At 50.6% G+C, this 23,334-nt stretch overlaps 1 protein-coding gene across 7 annotated transcripts in view; it reads left to right on the top strand.

Annotated features, from left to right (window-relative positions):
• The window catches only part of Ephb1 (EPH receptor B1), a 288,252-nt gene that overhangs the window by 191,586 nt on the left and 73,332 nt on the right, over nt 1-23,334 (top strand). For all 7 annotated transcript variants that reach the window (XM_090323254.1, XM_090323253.1, XM_090323252.1 and 4 more), the window contains one exon: nt 12,692-12,847. In XM_090323254.1, the coding sequence (XP_090179380.1) occupies nt 12,692-12,847 (156 nt within the window). The remainder of the gene's footprint in view (nt 1-12,691; nt 12,848-23,334) is intronic.

Raw genomic sequence — 23,334 nt, 5'->3', positions numbered from 1 at the left:
TTTCTAGGCTTTCCAGGCAATATGCTAGGTATGTTTCTCCCTCTGCCTGCCTTTTGAGGGGAAGTGTGTGTGTGTGTGTGTGTGTGTGTACGTGTGTACATATATATATATATATATGCTCACAGATATGCCAAGAAAACGGAATAAACATAAAACTGAGAGAGAGAGAGACAGAGAGAGACTAAAATGTCTTTAATTTGAATAGCTTTTTCTCTCTCCCCAAACATGACAAAGCGACCATTCATTGCCAAATATTTGTCTTCATTACGGTTGGTGTCATTATTGATGGCAAAACCCCGCAGACTAATGGGAACCAGGAAGTTCCTTCTCTCCAGGAGGCCTGGTTCCAAACGAGCTGAGCCTCCACCTGCCTCTGACACACTGGGGTGTATGGGTACCTCCCCCTTCATCCTGCCTCAACTTACCCCACGTTCCCTTAGAATAGTTCTCCCCCACCACCACCCCCGACTGGAAGAGACACTTGGAGATGAAGTGTCTGGACTTTGTGTCATGGGGGACCCTAGCTTCGTAAAGGCACGTGGACGGACTCCCCGGCAGACGAATGACAGAGCGTGGGTCCGAGGGAAGGCAGAGGCATGGACGCTAACCATTTCTATAACCGGCACTGCTTGCATGGGGTCCAGCCCTCTCCTTTTTGGGGTTCCCCCCCACACCCCACACCTCTGGTTTGGTTTTTTTTTTTTTTTTAACTCAGCTGCTCTGTCCCTTCCCATGAGAGGTGGTGCCAAAGAATGTGTTCCCGCCGTGAGCTTCCGAGGGATGTTAAGGGCCAGGTATCCTGCCTGTAATCTCAGCCACTGGGGAGGCGGCTGTAGGAAGATCTAGAACCTGAGGCCAGCCCAGGCCCCCGAAGCCGGAGACCCTCTCTCAAGAAACACTTAAAACAGCAAAGGTACTGGAGGTGTGGCTCACGTGATCGCGTGCTTGCCTATCCATGTTTAAGCCCCAGGACTGAACAAATAGAGTAAAACGAAATGCAGGCTTAGGCCAGGTGCCTGTGGTCCACACCTAGAATCCTAACTACTCAGGAGGCTGAGAGCTAAGGAACCCACCCCCCGCCACAGCTGCATTAGTCAGATTGACTGAATCCATTGTCCCCCTTTTTAGAGACTCTTATCTGCAATGAACCAGCAAAAATCTGAGAAGTGGAGGGGCTTGGCTTGCATGGTAGAGGACTTAGCCTCAAGGAGGGCAGACCTAAGTGAGAATGTGAGGCCCTGAGTTCCAGCACATGTGTGTGCGCGCGCACACACAAAAAAATGAAAGCTTAACTAATCCAAGTAGCATGATGATGATGGTGAAGCCCAGATAAGTAATTCACGTGGAAATGAAGGCAACACCCCCAGCTGGGGGGAGCAGGGGTCGTCCTCCCTCCTGAGAGCCCCTTTGCACACTGGATGGGGTCCACTGTGGTCTGGGGAAGCTGTGAGGGGCTGGGGTGGGGGCTCAGTTCGATTCCCAGATGGCAGAGTCGGCTGATGCACGCGACCGGCTACCCAAGGGCAGCTCGGGCTTGGAGGAGTTCTTGCTGGAGGCCTGGGGCCTTTCCAGGCTTATTACCAGTCTTAGAACTTCACAGCCACACCTCCCGTAAATTGGCACAGCGTGACATTTGTCCGCTGGCAAGAAGAGATGTCCAGGTTGATTTAGATCCCCCCCCCCCCCCCCCGCAGCCTCTGCCTGTCATTTCCGGTCTGCGTCAGCACCTGGAAAGCTTCTAGAAGGCTGAGACCTTTATGAGTCCGATTGCTTCATTCCTCCACCTTCGCGCCCGGGGTTTACTGCCCTGAGATTGTACAGGTGCTGGGCAGCGGAGGCGGAGACCTGTTATTTTAATGGATGTTTTATTATCGCGCCTGCCCGGGGTAGAAGCCACCTATCTGCCCCAGCAAAGATGGCATCACAAAGGTTTGAGGTGGGTGGCTCCGCTCTTCCTGAGGGCTCAGGGCCTCCCCACCCTGGTCAGGCGCCCCACACCCCCTGCCCTCCTCCCAGCCACGTGTCCATCTTCCACTGTTATGAACACCCCCTTCTGTGGCAGCCTGCTTCCCTTCCCCCGGGGAGTGTTGAGGGCCCAGAAATCATTCCTTACTGCCATACACACTAATTAAATCATAAATCCACAGTGCCCCCACCACAGAGTCGGCTATGCAGGCCCCCGGTAAGAGCAGAGGAGGAGCCTTGCCCAGCGAGGGCCGGGGGGGGGGGTCCTGGGGAAGAGAGGAGCCCCACTGCCTGTCAGTTCCATTCCTCAGCTCTGTACAGAAGACACAGAAAGCTGGGCATATGGTGACGCATGCCTGTAATCCCCATTGCGCAGAAGGCAGAGTTAGAGATTCCGTCCCCAAAACACAACAAAGTCGGGGCCAATTCCAGTAGTGTGCGGGCACAAACACACATACACACAGACACACACCGTCACACGGGACGTATGCACAGACACACACGGACACACACGGTCACATGAGACACATGTACACACACATAGAGAGACACAGTCTCACAGCCCCACAAGGTCCTCTGGTGAGCTGGGTGGAGAGAGGCGGGTAGGGGATGGACAGAAGGGTTATCTGGACAGCAGGTTGCTACTGTCTGGACACTGTGCCAGGATGGGGTGGGGGGTTCCCCAAGCAAAGTCAAGATACCTAGTTGTCTTAGCACATAGCTCAACATCCTTTCAAGTCTTTCCAGTTGATTTCAAACGTCCGGTGTGTCTGTTCACGAAGATTAAATCAGCTTTATTAGTAGGCGGTGAAGACGGCGAGGACTCTAGCTGACAAACATCCCTGACCCGTCCTGCCACCACACCCTCCTCACTTTCTCCAGGACGCTGCCTGTGACTGGAACGCCCTTTTTCATTGTATCTCAAAGGAAACTCCTATGGATCCTGCAAAACCCTGCCCCGCACTTCTGGGAGACCCTTTTTCCCACTCTCATCTAGTATAGAAAGGAGACTGCCTACTGTGTCTCCACACCAAGACCTGCCTGCCTCTCTCTTCCCCTCCCCCTCCCCCTCAATCTTTCCCTCTCCCTCTCCCCCCCCTCCTCCCTCCCTCCCTCCCTCCCTCCCTCCCTCCCTCCCTCCCTCCCTCCCTCTCCCTCTCTCCCTCTCTCTCTCTCTCTCTCTCTCTCTCTCTCTCTCTCTCTCTCTCTCTCTCTCTCTCTCTCTCTCGCATAAAACCTGAATCTTCCACCTTTATTTTAAATTGTAAACATTTCAATGAGGCTTAACTAGAGTCCAAATATACACTGTTCATTCACCCCCAAAACCATGCTTCTCTTTTTATATTCGTAAGCTACCTCAGGGCTGCCGAAAGCATTTGGTTCTCCTGTTCCTAGAGAATGAGGACTCTGTCTTGCTCCACTCTTGATCCAGGGCAGCCAGCTCAGAGCTTGGATCCAGAGTCGTGTGTTTTTTGAGGCTGTGTAACCCCAGTTCGAAAGAGCTGGCACACTGGATTTTCTTTGCCTCCAGCATGCCTCGTGTATGCAAGTCACATGGCTCTCGAGTGGAGAGTCTGAGATTTCTTCTTGTATAGAATGGGAGGGGTGTGGGCGGGTGGGGGGGAGACACGTGCCTTCATTATTTCAGAAAGAAGACAAAGAGTTGGTTGGAGGGGGAAATATGTCAACACCTTTTAGCTCCTGGAGAGTAAAACAAACCCCATTAGAAAGTCCAGGTATTGCAATGACCATTATCTGATTCCCAAACCAGAAAGGCCCTCTGTCCGATGAGCCAGTACCTCCCCCCGCCCCTCCGCGGAAGAATTGGGGAATCCAATGCCTGCCGTCTCGAAATAACTGACACTGGACCTGGGTGGGTGCTGTCTCCTGAGACATTCTTGTATCAGACAATTTGCACGTCACAGTCCAGGGTGACTGAGTTGGGATGACTGCTGCCCAGGCTGGGAAGGAGAGGGTGAGGAAGGAGAGCTCCCTCCCTCCCTCCCTCCCTCCCTTCCCTCCTCCCTCCCTCCCTCCCTCCTTGATGAAACCCATAGATGATAGATGCCACCCACCCCGGGGGGGCCAGATGTTGACTTTGGCCACTTGGAAATGCTGTGTGTGGAGTAAATGCAGGATTGCCTTGTAGTGGAAAATATTAACGGCTATTTTTTGTCTCAATTTTTGTTTGCTAATATAAGTATGAATTACAAAGGGTTTTTTTTATTGTGATATTCCCACAGATGCATGTAAAGTACCTGGGTCTAATCCACTCCTCTGTTACCATGCTCTCTTTCCTTTTTGCGGGGTGGGAGGGGGATTTTGAATTGTTCTTACAAAGGTGATGCACAGAGAGGTCACAGTTACTTAAGCCAGGTAAAGAGTAAAGGTTCTTTTTACAGTGTCACCCCTTCTCTCTGTCTCTCCCAGTTTCTCCCTTCCATTCCCCACCCACAGGTTGTAGAGTTCATTTTTCATAGTGTCCAATGAACTACATTTATTTACCCTTTGTCCTTCCATTTCTTGTTTCTGTTTCCTGGAGTTTCTTTCCATGAATACTATTTTGTGCGATCAGGTGCACGTCGGCACTGGGCCTTGGTGTTCCTCTCCTAAGAGGCCCCTCTTCAGGTCTGACGCCCGTCAGTCACCGTGCTGCAGTTGTACCTGAGCTTTAGCTTCTGCACAGGAGAGAAAGCAGGCGCCGCTGGCCTCGGTGAGCTCGGCGTGCCTTACTTGCTGTCCTCTCTCTTTCCCCTGCCCCTCTTCTCCTTTGTGGGTTGCATTACTCCGTCCTTCATCCTTGTGTAACAGGATTGGTGGGGGTGGGGCAGGGAGGGCAGATGCCAGGAACCTGCGTGGGGAGAGGGGGAAGGAGGCTGAACCACGCCTGACCAGTTTGCTTTTCTCAGAAAAGTTTGGACTCTGGGACTTGCACATGGTTCCTGCCACTACCAATCACTGTTCGTTTAGGAGCTAGACAGACGACACACGTGCACGCGTGTGCACACATGCGCGTGTGCACCCACACGCGCACACGCACACACACACATTTTTAAGTTAAAACCATTTCTTTTGCTTACTCGTCCTGCTTGAGGACCGTGTAATATCATAGCAGATTTCTGTGTTTGTGACGTGGGTGACCTGGGGAGAGGCTGGAAATTCCACTGCGCCCATTTTCACTCCTGAGTTTCTGAAAAGGTCACAGCGAAATTATTTTATCAAGTACACCACAGAAAGGGGGAAAAATCTTCATCTTCTATTATACATATGCAGCACTTGACCTTCTCGGGAGATTTCGGCACCTCTTAGCTACACTTACTTAAACAGAATGTGCGGCACACAGAGAGAATAATTAGGTGCATTGGCTTCCCAGCTGGAGAGAAGGTCGTGCTGAGGGGCTGACCCCAAAGAAAGAGTAGAAGGGAGAGGGGTGTGGGTGGTTGGGGATGGAGCAGGGCTGAGCCCCTCGGCCATACAATAGGCCCATCTCGGCCATACAATAGGCCCATCGTGATGGAAGAGCCCTGTGAGCCTGTGGAACAGCTCTGGATGGGCGCTGGGATTTGTTCTCTTATTGATTGCACCCCTGGCCCCAAACCATTGCCTGCTCTGGGCCTCTTTTGCTCTGGTATAAGTTAGAGATACACCGGCTTCCATCCAGAGTCTGATGAGTCCCTGGGATGTTGTATTTTGAGCCCTGCTTCTGGGTTGGGCTGGAGCCAGTGCCGTGATTGATGGAAGGCTGGGTGGGTGGGAGCGGAAGGAGCTGTGGGTATTGGCTAATCTGATCTAGGGTGTTTGTAAGGTTCCCCCCCCCCCAACTCCGCAGCCTGTTTTTCTGCTTGTGATGCCTGTGATTTGTGGGCTTGCTACATCCCCAGGGTGAGAAACGCCTGGAAAGGGAAGAACAATAACAACCTTTGCTAAGAGAATAGCTCTGTTTGCCTTGTCAAGAGTTTGGGAAGGGAAGTGAGATTTGTGTGAGGCTTCCCCATGTGCTTTGGTCTTGCACGGTTTGCTTTAGTTGGTATTGGCTCTGTGGGAAGCAGGAAGAAGACTGAACAACCCATGGACCTGCCCCTGCGTCTCAGCTCTGGTCGCCATTTGGTACCTTCACATCTCCGACCAAGCCTTTGGAGACATCAACAAAAAGTCACCATGTAGCTGAGGTTTGTAGTTCTACGCCATCTTCTTAAGGGAATCCATCAGTTCGTTACAGAGAGGCTAAGTCCCAAGAATTTCTGAAAGGTATGGGTTCCCGTACCTTTCTTTACAGATGAGGGCTCGGACACCCCGAGGATTCCGTCCCTTGCCTGGGGTCTCACCCCAGCCGTTTCCCTGGACCCAGGGACAGGGTGAGTCCTCTCTCCAACCAGCTGGCCTTGAGCACTGGTTCTCCTTCCCTGCGTGGTGAACCTGGCACAACCAAGGTGCTGGTCCCGCAATTCTCAGATCTCTCTCCTCAGGGTGCCTGGGTCAGGGTCCGGTCTGGAGTCTGTTCTCTCAAGTTCCCACGTGGTTTAGGTCATCCATCCATTGGGCTGCTCTCTGTGGTCCACACATCCCTAATAAACACACGGTGAACTGGAGGAGGCTCAAGTGGTTCTCTCCCAGGTATCTTCGTGTCTCTGCTCTCCTGACCCAGTCTCCTCTCCCAGGTCTTGCCTCTCAATCCCTAACATGGGAGTGTGAAAGTGCTGGCCCCGAGCGTTAAGCAGGATGCTCCAGATCGACCCCTACTCCCATCCGCACCCATCCATGGCAGGATCCCACCCCAGACTTGCTTCTGAGAGGCTTCCATGCCTGGCTCCGCCTCCCACCATGGGAACAGCACCTGGGAAGGAAGGCTTTGGTGTCGCCAGCTAGCCTCGCTTCTGTGAACAGCGTGCCATTCGAGGTGAGGGCCTGAGGCCTGGCCCTCCACCTTGAGACCTTGCTTCTCACCAGGTCACCCCTCGGATATGACTCCATGATCTCCCCCACTGCAGTCACAACAGAACACCCCCCCACACACACACACACACCCCAGACCTTTTTCCGTAGCTCCCATATGGACCTGTTCCAAACTCACTGGCATTGCCGCTGTCTGAGCAACTTAATGGCACTGTAAGTTACAGTCTCGTCTGTGTCATGATGTCTGCGGCTGTCATCAATTTCAGCCAGTGTCACCATGAATGATACCAGTGTGTGACACAGCTAAGTGTCCCAACTGCACACGCCATTACGGCTGGCGCTGGGCCCAGGGAAGGCAACATCAGGAGACCTATTTGTCTTCGCAGGCCCAAGGTGATGCAGAAATGAGAGCCGCCCTCACCTAGCGATCGTGGCCCCCATAAATGCTTCCATGCCTGGCAGCTTCCCCAGTGACTCCAAGGCTCTCCGGACAAGTAGAAATCTCACTGCCTTTGAGTCTTAGAGTATGCTCTTTAAAAAAAAAATTTTTTTCCCCTTGTAGCACCAGCTTTTACTCGTCCTTCAGTGCCTCCCCTGGAGTCTCCACTGGAGACTTCCTGGCTCCCCTCCTCTGGAGGACAGGATGGCGCAGGCTGTAAGCCACTCCACAGCCCACACTGGGTCCTGTAATCGCCCGCCCGCCTCTGCCCCTTTAAGATAAGGGATTGTATTTGTGCCTTCTGCCCTATCCAGTGAAGTGAGTGAGACTGACTTTGATTACCAAAGGCATACATGTACCCTGTAAGATATCAGGAAAAGACAAACAATACTAGAGGAATGCCAGCACTTTCTCCCCCCCCTTTTTCTTTCGTTTTAGTATCTTGTGTGTATATGCCATGAAGTCTGTACTCTATTTGAGAATCTACTTTTAATCCACTTCCAAATACACAGTTTTAATGGGTGTACGGTATTCTATTGCATGACAGTTTTTTAAGTTACTTAGTCATTTTGCTCTTTTTAGACTTCCAAGTTCCTTTTTTCTCTCCCCTTCCCCTACCCCTCTATTTCTTCTTTTTCCCTTGGTAAAACAGCATTGTGAGGGACCTGAACAAAAACTGATTTTTGCATCTGCTTGCTTTTTCTTCAGGAGTAGCCTTGCTAACTCAAAACTCTGACTTAGTTGGAGCATGTCATCCAACAACTCTTCTGGAACGCGGTGTCAGTGCACTTCCTTGGGCACCGCCCTTGGCCTCACACCATCTGATGCCAGGACCCTGTCTGGGGTTGTGTTGTTGTTACCACAACGTTTATCTTTTGTTCAGAGTGATGATGGATGCACGGAGAAGGGGTTGATGGTGGATGGATGGATGGATTGATGATGGCTGGATAAAGACATGGATGGAAGGGTAGATTGATGACAGACGGATGGACGGATGGACTACGGTGCTATCGGTTTTCTCAGACGTTGATATGAATATGAAATGGACTGGGGTTCCCACAAGGCCTTACGTCTGGATGGGAAGGCCTGGGATGGTAAAGACTGCTCAGGGGAGATGAGAACCCCAGCCCCAGGACCTCAGAGCCCTGTCCTGCTGGGGAGCCTCCTGCCTGGGGTTTCCAGCTCAGGAACCCATGTGTTCACCACCAGTGATGTGAAGGCGATGGAGACATTGCATCACAGAGTGACTATTTCAACACCAGGACCAACATGAGACCTCAGGACAGATGGGAGGAACAATGTGAGGCTGTGGGCGTGGCCTGCAGGATATGTGGGCGGAGCAGTGCAGCGTTAAGGGCCCATGGGAGGGGCAATGCAGAGTTGTGGGCAGGGCTTGCAGGACCAGTGGGAGGGGCAATGCAATTGTGGGCGTGACTTCCAGGAACCATGGGAAGGGGTGATATAGGATTGTGGGCGTGGCTTGTAGGACCAGTGGGAGGGGCAATGCTATTGTGGGTGTGGCCTTCAGGACTCTTGGGCAGGGCGATGCAAAGTTTGCAGGCCTGGCCTCTGGGAATTTCTCTAGCGCCACCTCCGCGCCCATCTGCAGTTTTTAGCAGAGCTGAGAAATTTACTCCTGCGTTTCATCCCCTGAGAGCAAGGTATGGTGATCAAGCGAAGATTTTAGGAGCAGTGAACGCCAGGCTGGGCAGGGTCTGTCCTCCTGGACATACGCCCGGCCCCTCTCACTGTCATCCCTGGAGGCAGGCAGGCAGGCCGGCCTCTCTGGACCAGCTGCTGAGCAGCACCTGCCTGGAGAAAAAGGAACCTGATTCTTAAGCAGAGAATGAATATTCATGGGCACGAACCTTGGCAAACTCATTTGGGGGAAAAAAAATTAGATCAGGAGAAGTAATCAGATTATTAAAACGAAAGAGCAAGGACAGAAGGCAGTGGTGGAGGGAAGACACACATTTGAAATGCAGGGGGAGACGCTGGTCCTGACCCCCTGGACGTGCGCTGGGAATCCTTAAGCATTCCCACATTTCTGCTGCATTAAAAGAAAAAAAAATGTTTCTAGAGGTTTCCATTGAGGAAAGTGAGGGAGAGGCACCGGGTACCTCCTCCGCCTTGGAAAATTATAAAATAATATTTTGAGGTTTTCATCTTTACCTTCCGTAGATACTGAGACAAATTGCAAGCGCTAAAGAGGCTCGGGTGAGTGCTGAGCGACAGGTTAAAGGGTTCTAATAAAGATTAGATGGTCCACTATCTCCTGAGGAAATTGCATAAAAGTGGTTATTCCCTCTTGCTTCTGTTAATTTCCTCTTCCTGGCTGCTCTGGCAATGCTTCATAACCTGATGCTGCAGACGGGGACAAGAGGTGCCTTTCCATTATCTCAATCACCGCACTGTTTATGAGACACTTAATCTGTTTCTTTATAAAGTAATAGTACTGGAAGTGATGGATTCGGTGTCACCCGCCAGTCCTCGGGTCCGGATGGGAGGGGAGGGGGGGGTCGTTCTCAAGAGCATTGTAAGCAGCAGGTAATTTGTTACATCTTGGAGGCTCGGAGGACTTGAGGGTGGTGGGGGGAGAAGGGTTTTTTTCAAGGTGACCTTCTGGATTCCAGCTAGAGGTGACTGTGTGCGGGCGTATTGTGGGAGGGATGTTATGTATGTCTTCAGGTGGGGGCGTGGTGATGGCGTATGCTGATGTGCTCTCTCAGCTGCCCACCTCTGTGTTTCTGACAGAGCCCATAGGCTCTGTGGGATTAGCCCAGGTCTTCCTGTGATTCATGATCACTGAGAATGGATGGAAGCTGCAACCTCTGTTTTCTTAAAGAAACAAAGCCATGGTGGCCTTTCTCCTTCTTGTCCCATTCTCTTCTCCTCCCAGATCTTGCCTCATCTCCAGCTGTTTTCTGTTTTTGGTTTTGTTTTTGGTTGTGGGGCTTGAACTCTGGGCCTGGTGCTCTCCCTGAGCTGAAGGCCTCAGGGGCACCCTACCCCTTCTCCGGCTGTTTTCTGCAACGCATCTCCAGGTGTTCACACAGGCATGGCTGTTTGGGAAGCCATGTTCTGTTTCTGCCTCTCCTGCAGGGAAAGCTCCCCTCTTTCTCCCCCGCCCCAGCCGTAACTCAAGTCTCTATTATTTTAGCACTGGTGCCTGGTGGTAGACCTTCAGTAAACACTTGTGGAATGAAAAGGCTTGTGATTTGAGTAATCATGCTGGCCATAATTTGAAATTGAGAGTGGAAATAACACATGAGGGTGTTTAGTTGGTTTGGCCTCTGATTGTTTGGCTGGGGGGTATTAGCATCTGAACTTGGAGCCTCTCACCTGCTAACCAGATGCTCTACCACATACACTGCACCTCCCGCCCAGCTGATTTGTGTCTCTGAGGTTGGTTATTTTTGGAGACGAGTTCTTGTGGACCTGCCTGAGCTGGCTTTGAACCTTGATGCTCCAGGTCTCCGCCTCCTGCGTAGCTAGGATTACGGTTGTGGGTCACTGCAGGTGTCCCATGATCGTTCTCAAGGTAGGGTCTGGGTCTCAGGCCAGGCTGGGCTGCAATCCTCCTATTTACACTCCCCGGGTTTGCTGGAGATGACAGGTACACACCACTGTGCTCAGCTATTGTGCTTTCCCCAGAGCGGGGACGGCAGGCACACACCATGGCTCGGGGCCACAGGTTGAGATGGAGTCTTGTGAATTTTATTTTGTTTTCTGGGCCAGGGCTGGCCTGAACTGTCCCTCAGTAGCTAGTGTTCTAGGTAGAAGCCACGGTACCTGGCAATACCTGTGTTTTGAAATATTGAAGAATTGTGTTATCGGCCTCAAAAGCCAGGGAGGTATTTGGTTCAGCGAGCACAGTATTTGTTACTGTTTTTATTATTATTATTGAAACATAGATGGATGTGTGGTCTCTGAGCTTCCATGTTGCCTTTTTTCTGTACCACATTCCTCCCAGCTACTTTGCATACTCCAGTGACTCACCTGACCTCAGGCCATTTGCATTTTGCTTCTTTTGGCATATATAGTCATTTTACTAGAATTGACCCAAAAGGTTCATTTATCACTTCTAATTAAAGCTGTTTTATTTTTTTCTCCCTCTCTCTCTCTCAAGGGGCAGCATAGTTTTCTTATTTATTTTTCGTGGTAAAAGAATAGCATTTTTTTTAAGTGTTTTGCTTGCTGGCCCCTCCCACTCTTCCCCTTGTGCTGGGCTTCTTGGAATTGAGTCTCAGAGGAAGGTGCTTCCCCAACCCCTCTGCCACTTGTGGGTATCAGGATGATGGTTTATACTGTTAACTTGTTAAATGTAAAGTGGGGAGGCTTTTAAGTGCTAAAAAGAACACGAAAACACTATGTTCTTCTTAGACTGATACATTAAGAAAATTACAGGGTAGCAGGGCTGAATCTGAATGCATGAGTAGTCACCACTTTCCAGGAAAGTTCTGCTGCATCCAGGCAGGCAGCTCAGGCCCAGAGTCTCCCTCCATGCCCCTCAGCAACAGAACCCAGCAAGTCAGGGGGTGTCCAGGAGCTACAGAAAAAAAGAAAAAGGAAACGGGGTGGGGAATGGTGGGTTCCGGTGACTCTGACACAGACCCCAAGGATCACATTCAAACACACACACACACACACACACACACACAAAACAGCAGAGCATGTCAACAAAAAGCAAGGCTGGAGGTGTGGTGTAAGTGTGAAAGTGCCAGACAGGCAAGTGTGATTTCAAGCCCTAGTACCAGCAGAACAAAGAGAGAGAGAGAGGTGAGCTGAGCTCCCCTCCCTCCTCCTTGTCGCCTCATCCCTGAAAGTCTATCAAGACGCAATTAAAGGAAAATGATGTTAAGAAGGCAGTAACCTCGAAATCGCTTTAATTTCCTTTAAAAGGATCGCTCATAAATTTCAGTCCCTGGCCACGGTCCCTAACAAAGCACCGGTGGATGCAGTGTGGGACGCCGGAGCGTGTAGGCCTCACGGTAGTTAAGAGCCAGGAGCCTGGCCTGTGTCATTTTCAACCAAGACGTCTTTCCTCGAGACCCCGACCTGGTTAAATGGTGTCCAAAGGGGAAGCGGGAAGAGCACCATTTATCGAGGATTTAAGTCACAGGCAGTGACACACCTGAACGGGAAGAATCTTCTAATTTTTATTCCCCCATTCCCCTCCCCCATAATATTCTTCAAGTGAGAGAGGTTGTGGGCACCAGGAAGATACATTGGAGGAACGGACAGGTATTCAATGGGAGTCATCGGCCGCCTGAACTGCTGCTCATTCCTCCAGCTGGGTTGGGGCAGCTCAACCTTTGGGGGATGGTGGAATCTTGTTCCTCTCTGGCGGCCGCCACTGCCCGCTCCCTCTCACGTGACGTCTCTGTGTTCCAGCCTGTCCCGCCGGAACGTTCAAGGCCAGCCAGGAGGCCGAGGGCTGCTCCCACTGCCCCTCCAACAGCCGCTCCCCATCCGAGGCGTCTCCCATCTGCACCTGCCGGACCGGCTACTACCGGGCGGACCTCGACCCCCCGGAGGTGGCATGCACAAGTGAGTGTCCATAATGGTGACGCGGGGGAGGGGAGGGAGGGAGGTGAAGTCTGGGTCCTCTTGACCTGTGCCCATATGGTGAATCCAGATGGCAGCTCAAAGCAGAAGCGCTGGTCATGGTGCTGGAACAGTCTCTGTGCCGGAGACCGGGGACACCTTGCTCTCTGCTCAGGAGCCTAAGGTTGAGAGTCGAGGGAGGGAGGGATTTCCTTCCATCCCAGCACATTTCCCAGCTGGAGCGGTTCTCCAGATGTAAAGATAGGACCCACGACGTGAATTTAACAATTCCTTAAGTACTACTTCATTTTAATTTTTATTTTGCCAGTGCTGGGGCTTGAACTCAGGGCCTGGGCAATGTTCCTGAGCTTTTTTTTTTTCCCCCCCGGTCAAGGCTAGCACTCTAACACTTGAGACACAGAGTAGCACTTGTGGCCTTTTCTTTCTGTGAGTGTGTGGTACTGAGAAGTGCTTCATGAATGCTAGGCAAACACTCTACCACCGAGCTACATACTTTTTCGTTTGTTTGTTGTGGGTCATGGGGCCGGAACTCGGCCTGGGCGCTGTCCCTGAGCTCTTCAGCTCAAGGCTACCACCCTACCCTAGAGCCAAGCTCCACTTCCCATTTTCTAGAGGTTAATTGGAGAGAAGAGTCTCAGGTCCTTTTGTGCCTGGGCCGGCTTTGAACCATGATCCTCAGATCTCAGCCTCCGGAGTAGCCAGGATGACAGGCGAGAGCCGCTGCGCCTGGCTTGAGCCATTTATTCTTGACTCGGCACCTCCAGGAAGCTTCTCCCGGTCTATGGAGTGTCAACGCTCTGTCTGTTCTTCATGCAGTGGGATTTCTGGGTACCTGAAACCAGACTTCTCTCGGAGTGCCCATCCTTGCATTCGTGTTCAGCTCTTTTACAGTTGTCTTAGCTATCCATCGAAAGCCCTTGTCTGCCAGCACTGTATTTTCATCTCCCTGCGCCCTTTCCTGTGTTACGTATCTGTGGCCCGGCCAGGTGATAAGGTCCAGCACGGACTCCAAGGACTAGAATTTTGGGGCCTAGAGTTGTAGTCCCTAGAATTTATGGGGTTAATCCACGCTGCCCATCGATGAGCCAAGAGGTGTGAGGAGGAGCAGTGAGCCAGAAGAAGAGGGGCACCTCTAGCATTTGAGACCCCCACCTTCGGTTCCCGCCTCTGTGGCTTACAGCCCAGAAGTAGGGGTTATATTTTTTGTAGTATCCAATAGTATTCTGAGATCTGGAGCTTGAGCTATCTTCTAATAAGGCTAGAGCTTTCTTCCTCCTTGGATTTCCCTAGGCAGGGACATCCACAGACAAATCCCATCTCGTCTACTTCTAGGACAGAAGGCCACAGAGAGATTATTTCATGTGTGCTTGCAACTCGATGGACAGAAACAAAAGTGACTCTGAGTGGAAGAGTTTTCTCCATCCTGGCTCTGTAGAATGTGTAACCTTTGTTGGGTACAGAGAAGGAATGAAACATCATCTTGATCGAGATCCTGAGCCCAGATCAATGCTTATAGATCTGAGCTAGGTCAAAGCTCCTTGTCTTGTAAACTGATTTTCTCCAGACCTTTTTTTCTCCTCCTCTTCCTCCTCCTCCCCCTCCTCCTCCTCCTCCTCCTCCTCCTCCTCCTCCTCCTCCTCCTCCTCCTTTTCCTTCTCTTTCTCCTTTTCCTCCTTTTTCTCCTTTTCTTCTTTTTCCTCCTTTTTCTCCTTTTCCTCCTTTTCCTCCTCTTTCTCCTTTTCCTGTTCCTTTTTTCCACTTCCTCCGTTCTTCCTCTACCTCCTCTTGGTACAGAAAGTCATGGACAGAAATGATTGTATTTCCACTGATCAGAGTCGCTGTCTTTCTGGGTTAACTTCTCTGTGATTTCTCCCAGGAGCCTGACAAGCCCTGTTTAATGTAGTTCTTTAGAAGCCACGTAAAGATGCCCCATCCCTTGTATCCTGAGTATCCCCGGGCAGACACCAGCCTTGGCCTTTGCATTTCTGCTCGTGATCTCTGTGGGGCCAGGTCTCCACCAATCGCCCGGCTGCGGACATGGCTGTCTTTTGAGCTGTCAGGCCTCTTGTGTGTTATTTCCCCGGGCTTATCTTCCAGCCATACTCCTGGTATGCGCTCACCTTCTTTGAATCAGACTTTGCAGACTTTCCTCCTCTGCCTGCCTCTGGCACACTCAGTTCTGTGACAGGCACACCATCCTCACCCCGGGGGCTCTGTTATATGGTCCCCACCTCACCAAGAATGGGATGGAGCCGGATTTGCTGTGTTGTGTGTTCAGCACAGAGGCTCCATCCTGTATCTTACAGCCCCGCCCAGACATGCGCTGGGCAAAGGCTCAGGCCACGAATGACTACATCAGAGCCACATGTGGTTGTGGTAGCCAGGCTTGAGAGTGGCCTCTAAACAGAGTCCAGACCCCCAACCCAGAGGGCACCCAGAGGCCAAGGGCTGGGAGTGGACCCAAATAATCCCATTATCTTATTGAGCCTCATTATATATTTGATTTATTGTGTGCCAGGGAAGTACTGTATGAAAAAAAGTCCATTTGTTGGCTTTTATATTCTCATTAGGGTTTTCTTTTAAAGCATTCTAATTGGAGGTTGCCATCTGTTCTCTTAAAAAGGCATCACACATCACCACAGTAAATAATTTTTCAGATATAAGGAGTGCATTCGGACACTGTTGATGAACAGTGAGGCTTTGCCTCCCTGCAGTAAGGCTGTAGGAGCCCCTGCCCCGGCTAGCCCAGCAGGTCCCAAAGGCCAGGTGTGCAGGGCTCCCGCTCAGCCCGAGACACAGCAGTGGGAGCTGGCAGCTGTGAATCACAGGTTCAAATGGCAGATACCTAGGAAGTCACTCTATGTAACTGGTTTTTTAAGAGACAGAGAGAGAGGGGGAGAGAGAGGGAGAGAGAGGTCTTTCTTTTTGAAATGGCAAGGTAGAGAGAGCACCAAGAGTGTCCTGATTCTGTGAGCCAGTCAAGAAACAGAATTAGGACTGTCCAAGATAGGACGCCTGGAAGGCTTGGGAGCTGGCTTGCTAGCGTTGTTTTTAAGTGATATATCTGCAGTCTACTCATTTATGAACATAGTGAATGTCCTATAAGCACTCTTCTAGCTCTAAAATATGGCCACTGAAGCTTTAGTTGAACTGTGAATTAGTACTTTTAATGAATCTTGTAAAACTTTTGGGGCCAGTAATGTATCTACTATTTCTGTAACACTACAAGTGTTTAATTCATATAAACATTGGCAGTGACAAATTTGAAGCCCTGTGTTTGGGCCCTTATTTTTCATTCATTGACTTTGTAAATCAGGGTCTACCTTGACCTCTCGGGTGCTCTGGGAGCTGTGTGTGTGTGTGTGTGTGTGTGTGTGTGTGTGTGTGTGTGTGTGTGTGTGTGTGTGTGTGTGTGTGTGTGTGTGTGTGTGTGTGTGTGTGTGTGTGTGTGTGTGTGTGTGTGTGTGTGTGTGTGTGTGTGTGTGTGTGTGTGTGTGTGTGTGTGTGTGTGTGTGTGTGTGTGTGTGTGTGTGTGTGACTTCTATACCTTAGCTGGGCTTTAAGGCATGATCCTTCAGGTCTCAGTTTCCTCAGCAAGCTGGGATTACAGACAGGAGCCATAGAGCCTGTCAATTTAGCGGATGGATGGATGGATAGACGGGTGGGTAAATGGATGACTATCTGGGAGCTGCTCCTGTGCTACCAGTTCTCTGTAACATTGATGTGAGTAGGACATGGACTGGGCTTCCCACAGGCCTTGCGTCTCGGTGGGAAGGCCTGGGATTGTAAAGACTGCTCAGACGAGATGAGAACCCCAGCCCCAGAACCCCAGAGCCCTGTCCTGCCTGGGGTTTCCAGCTCAGGAACCCATGTGTTCACCACCAGTGATGTGAAGGCGATGGCGAAGGCATTTTAGCAAAAGACCTCTCTGAATATCCCAAGGATTTGTGTTATCATATACAAGAAAATGAGTTCAGAGTGAAGATGGAAATACATGTTCACCATCCCCCTCCTGCTTTCCCAGCTAAGACGCCGCCGGAGGCTCTGAGGTCACCAGGAGTCTTGAGGCTCCTAAACTGCCCCATCTTGAGAGGCATGGAATAGCTTACAGAATTGTCAGTTTCCTGGGGCGGTGGGGAAGATGAATGGGTTTTGGCACCTCAGAGAGGAGATTTCTGATCTTGGCCCCACCTCCTACCTTGCCTGTGACCTTGGCCTCTTATCTTCACCTTCACAGCTCCCTGGCATTCTGCTCCCACAGACTCTTCATAACCCCTGCCTTTCTGAGACCTTGCAAAGATCGAGTAAAAATCATATCGTAGCATCCCTGGCACCATGCCTGGCTTAGAGTAAACTCTCCACTGATGTCAGAACTTGCTTTGGTTGTATCCCTGGAAAGTTGTGAAGATGGTGGGGAGAGGAGAGGAGTTGGAGGTGGGAAAATCAAAGGAGCAGGCTTGGGAAGAGCCCAGGTTCAGCATTACGACCCAGCCCACTGCATGGCTGCACACCGCCTAGTCACCTTGGCCTGAAGACCTTGGTGAATGCCCGTGAGAAGGCAGCTGCCCTGCATCCAGATGTGTGAGTGTCGAGGTCCTGCTGGGGCCTGGCCCGAGGGTCCCAGACCCTGGGAAGGAGCAGTGACTGCAAAACTGGCCTTCAGTTCTCAGGGGCCAGGGTGTCATGAGCTTCTCTGAGACACTGTCTGCCTCTTTCCACAAGAGAGTCAGGAGAATGACAAGCAGAGAGAGGAGGGGAGGGAGAGGGAGAGAGAATGTGTGACTACAGTTTTAAATAATTTCTAGTTTATTGGGCATGGGGGGTGGAGAACAAAATGGAAAGGAGAAATTTATGAAGCCGGTGGAAATAGATAATTATGCCTTATAAAACTGCTGTCTGTGAAAAACTATGTGGAAGACTGGTGTGAAAATAATTACCTTGTTACATTTCTGACCACAAAAAAAAAGAAACAATTTTTTTTTTCTGTCACCCGCCTGGGAGGAATTTTGACGCATCACAGAGGCAAGCCGGGCCTTGCTGGGTTCCTTTTATTTCTTCTTCAGATGCAGTGGTTGCTCCCAGGCAGTTTTGACCACAGAAGTGGAATCATCTGAGGGGTTGGGAAGGTCACCGTGTCCCCTGAACCCGCTCGCTGTTCCCACAGAAGGAGGGCAGCATGCCAGCAGCCCTTGCCCGGGCTCCCTAGAGTCCATGTGTGACTCCTTCGTTCACACTCGGGCACAGGGAAGCTGAGCCACCAGAGCAGCGGCTTTGCCTCTGGCTCCTGCTCATCGGGTCTGGGCAACTTTCAGCCTTGTTTTGGTTAAAGCGGTAAAGTGCTCACTAAACTTAAGTGAAAAAGCAACGAAGCAACGCCCAAGCCCTGAGTTCAAGCCCCACTGCCAGCATGAAAACCAATCAAAGACCACAAAGCTGCTTCAAGTGTAGCTCTTATTTACTATATTATTATTCTTGCCGGTCAGAGCTTCCCTAAAAGGTGTACTGCAGCTAGGCACCAGCGTCGGCCTAGCTACTCGGGAGGCTGCGATCTGAAGATGACAGTTGGAAGCCGGCCTGGACAGGCAAGTCCAGGAGGCTCTTCAGGGTTTCCCGGGTGTTGTCAGCCGGGATGAAGAAAGGCCGCCTCTCGTGGCCAGGACCGCTCGTGTGCTCCCTGCACCGGGTAGCTGGGAAAGTACTTTTGCTTCCAAGGAGGGGCAGACCCAAACCAGAGCGCTATTAGCGGGTCTGCCAAGTTCTGCCCTCCCCCCGTGGGTTAGGCATTCAGGCTGATGCCAGTGTTTCATTAACGTAAACCACCACACTTCCCCAAATGGTGCAGACATCTTGGGATGCATGTGTTTACCTAGAAATCGAATTGCTGCGTTACTGCGCGCCTGCGTAGAAAGCCGGCTGACCTGACCGGCTCTTCCGCAGGACCTGGACCGCCCTTCACCCCGCCCAGCCAGTGCACATGCCAGCCTTACTAACCCAGGCCTGGCTGGTGCTGCCAGCACATTTGCCATCACTCAGATAGGACTTCCCTCATCCCCAGTGTCTGTTTTCAATGCTTGTTCACCGGTTTATTTTGTCTTCTGAGGATGGCCTGTGAATATCCCTGGCTTTTTTTCTATGTTAAAGCTGGGTTCTAGATGCCTGCGATCTACATGTAACATTCTGGTCTCCAGTCCTACAATCATGATTATTTTTTATCTTTAGTTGTTCAATTGAACATGTTACACTTATTTTTAATTCTGTTTATGGTTACATATTTTTTGACATATTGAAGTTTTTAATTTTCGCACGCAATCCTGCCCATTTCTTTTTTTCTAGTTTTGGAATCTTCTGACTTGACTTTTCCCCTGGGTTTTATGTTTGCACTTTTCACTGTGTGTGTGTGTGTGTGCGTGTGTGTATTTGCATGCACGCGTGCACATGTACCAGTTCTAGGGCTTGAACTCAGGTCCTTGCACTTTTATTTGACTTTTGTGCCTAAGACCAGTACTCTACCACTCGAGACTCAGTTCCACTTCCAGCTTTTGGCTGGTTAGTTGGAGATAAGAGACCCATGAATGTTTCTGTCCAGACTGGCTTCAAAATTGCCTCCTCAGATCTCAGCCTCCTGAGTAAGTAGGGTTAGGTATGAGTTGTGAGCACTCGGCTACCAATTTCTTGTAATTCTTTGTAGCGTGTTTATGGTTTACACCTTCCTCTGTCTGGTTTATTCTTGTACAGGATGTGATCTTGGTCAAACACCTGCACATCCTTGTCTCCTTTCTATCCTATTGCTTGTCGAGTCTGCTGACATCCATCCTGAATGCTCTTAGAGGACTGTAGCTTCATGATCTGTCTCATAGAAGCCAAATCTTCATAGATGATTCATCTTCAGAAGTCTTCTCATTATTAAACACTTCTTTCCCCTTTTCAAGAGAGACCAGGTTGGGCATATTGTATTAAATAATCCTATTAGGTTAGGAATGAGACATGCCAAACGTGGGGATGGCTGTCTTTATGGTGTTGAGCCTTTCCCTCTGGGCACATAGAATTCAAGTCTTTTTTTAATGTCATTTGGTGAGGGGTTATATTTGCCTTCATACAGTGGCAGCATACAGTCCTCTTGAGATTTGATCTAGACATTGTTTAGGTTTGTGGCTGGTATGCAGAGGTCCTTTTCACGGTCTTTTCAGATGAGCTGTGATAAGTGACAGATGGCTAATGAGAGGAGTGGTGAGCTTCCCTCTACTAGAGGAATCCAACAGAGAGGTTGTCGGAGGGAAGGATGAACCGGGTGGACGGCGTCCCAGGTTTCAGCTCGTAGTAGGCCTCGTTCCATCCGTGGGGGGGGGGGGGTCTGTGGAGGGGGTGGAGCCAGTGATGAAGCCAAGAGGCTGGCAGACAGCATGCCTCCCTCTTTCCCTTTGGTCCTTTCTGGGCTCCCCGCACACTGTCTGCCGCCCCCCCCACCCCATATCCATGGCAGGTCTGTTTGTCACTCAGAGTGAATGAACGCCTTTCACAGTCAGCCAGAAGCATGCCCAGCTAATGATCTCCGAGGCGATCCTCGGTCTGATGAAGACGACGGTCGAGAGTCACCCTCGGCGCTCCCTTCATCCAGAATGGTTGGCCCTGGCACCTGCGTGTGGTCTGTGTGGGTGCAGAGACAGCAGGCGTGGCTTTTATATCGACATGAAACCACGCCTGGGAATATGGCATGCGTTCTGAAGACCAACCCACCACGGTCCCTGTCTGTCTGTTATCTGATGTGTAGTCTCCAAGAAGATAAAGAATTATGACGGCCGTTAGAAAGACACCCTGTTGTCTGGAGATAGGGTCCTTGATCATTTCTTTCTTTTTTTTTAAATAAATTTTGGAAGGGATGGGACCAGTTCTGGGGCCTAAACTGACAGCCCAGACCCTATCCCCTCCTTTTTATTTTTTTGCTCAAGACTAGTGCTCTACCATTTGAGCTACCATTCCACTTCCGGCCTTCTGGTGGAACAACGTCCCCACCCCTTGCATAGGAAGAGGCCTGAGCCCAGTCATATGCACATTTCTATGATATGTGCTCATTTCCCTGGCAGCCGATGTGTGAGTGTGAGTGTGTGTGTGTGTGTGTGTGAGTGAGTATGAGAGGAGGGGGGAGGGGGTCCATTCTCCAAGGGTTCCACAGCCCCTCGGGGAACCTTGTCTCTTCTCGTGGGCCTCAGCTCAGATGTTGCAGAAGGACTGTCATCTCAGAATGTGAAATCCACAACCCCCACTCCCTCCGATAATTAGCTCCATTAGAAGAGGAGAAAACAAGAAGTGCTCCCTCCAAACACTGGTATTTGGTGAGATGTGTAACACTAGGCTATTTGATGTTCCCAAATTCCCTCTCAGCAGGGTCCCTCCTTGTTTTGACTTATCATTTTCTTCTTATTACTAACTGTTATGATTAGGAGAATTGCCGGAGCCCGGGCCCAGCGTTCTTCTAAGACCTTAATGAGTAGCACGTGCAGACTTGTGCGCTCGCCGTCCTGGAGCCATGGCGGTTCTGCTCCTAGAGGGAAGGGATGGAGATGGCTCAGCAAGGGAGCTTGGGGGGGCGCTGGGGAGTCACCCCTAACCTGTGCCTGGCTGCCTGTAAGGGGTACTGTGAGCCACGCCTCCCCTTCTGGCTTGAACTTGGAGCCTGGGCGCTGTCCCCGAGCTCTTCAGCTCAAGGCTACCGCCCTACCCCTTGAGCCACAGTGCCACTTCTGGTTGTCTAGTGGTTAATTAGAGATAAGAGTCTCATGGTCTGTAGTGGCCAGGCTGGCTTTGAACCTACATCCTCAGATCTCAGCCTCTTGAGTAGTTAGGATTTCAAGTATAAGCCAACAGTGGCCAGCAAAGAGCCTTCTTCTTTACCGCTATAGCTTATGGTGGTATCTGCTCTGTCTTCCTTTTAGGGGAAGTGGTTAAGGTAGAGCCTAGAAATGAGCCTGGACACGTACTACTCAAGATTCCTGAGTGTTGTTAGTCACAACAATGTAAAATGTGTGGTGTTCTCATTACATATGAGAAGAGCCGGCATTATAGTCTGGAAAGATTACTGTGTTCCATAATATGGACCAAAGATGATGGGTGGTAGGGAAGAGACATCAGAAAATGACATTAGAGGTGAAGAGGATGGCAGAGCCTGTGGGGTCACACAGGCTGTATGGGCAAGGATCCACCCTCCAAAACGAGGGTTCAGGCTGGCACCCCGCCAGAACAGATTTCTACGGGGAGCCTCTGAAACAAGAGAACAATGACTACTGGTGACTCAGGAGGTTGAGATTTGAGGATCTAAGTTCAAAGCCAGCCCAGACAGCCAAAACCGAGAGACTGTTCTTTACGATTCACCTGCCAGTGAAGTGGAGAGACATAGAACACGAGAGAGACAGAGACAGAGAGGGTCAAGTGGTAGAGCGTCACCCGTGACCGTAAAAGCCAGGCAAGCTCGTGGAGCCCTAAATTCAAGCCCAGGATGATGGAGGATGCTGAAGGCCCCTTACCAAACTCAGGCCGCCTCTTAGAAAACCGGAAAGCACAAGGGTGAGGTGTCACACCGAGATCCTGAGCCAGGATTTGGAACTGTTGTGGAGATGTGGCCCCATGCCTTTCTCCAGTATAATTTCCGCAGACTCAGCTCCCCGGGGTGTACACACTGGAATTGGGACCCTCCAAGACGCCTTCCTAAGTGACTCCCCAACCTGGCAGACACCACTCCAGACGCATTGTATCTACACAAGATCTTACGCCCCACCAGTTACGCGACAGTTTCTATCTGCCTCTTTTTCTCGGGGGCTTGCATCTGAGTTCCCCAGTGTAGAAAGCTTCCATGTTTTCACCGGACTCAACACAATTGCGGATACAAGGTCTGCTAATGGAAAAAAAAAAGTGGTTGAAACAGATCAATCTTAATTAGATGTGTGGGTTCCAGATGCTCTAGTAATGATAATACTAATACTGTTAATAATAGCAACTGACGTAACTTAATTCCTCTGTTTATCAACCATGGCTAAACAATTTGGATGTATTATCTCATTAATTCTCTTTTCTTCCCCTTCAGAACTATCATTTTTCAGATGAGACTTAGAAGTGTGCTTGCTCAAACGTCGTCCGCTTGGTTGCTGTCATTTTTTTCTTTTTTTGGACAGGGAGGTCATTGGTTGGTTTCAGCGGGACCTGTGGAGGCCCACATGGTCTGCGCACGCGTGCATGCACGCACTCAAGTGCCTTCAAGTACCTGCTTGCCCTACCTGAATGAAAGCCTTCTTGCTTTTGAGCAGATTCTCTCTGAGTCACGTGTGGGAGGGAGAAGGTCATTTTCGTCCTATCACACCAGCCCAGGAAGGGGTCTCTCAGGACAGTATTGCTTCATCACGCCTCATCATCCTCACTGTTCACCCTGGGGAGAACGGGGTGGGGGGGGGATGTATGAGAGTTCAACGACTGCAGCAATG

This window comes from Megascapheus bottae, chromosome 32 (genome assembly GCF_031878675.1).
Source record: "Megascapheus bottae isolate mThoBot1 chromosome 32, mThoBot2.hap1, whole genome shotgun sequence".
Classification (NCBI taxonomy): domain Eukaryota; kingdom Metazoa; phylum Chordata; class Mammalia; order Rodentia; family Geomyidae; genus Megascapheus; species Megascapheus bottae.
The sequence above is the reverse complement of the archived record's forward strand: the minus strand, read 5'-3'. Positions and strand labels throughout refer to the sequence as shown.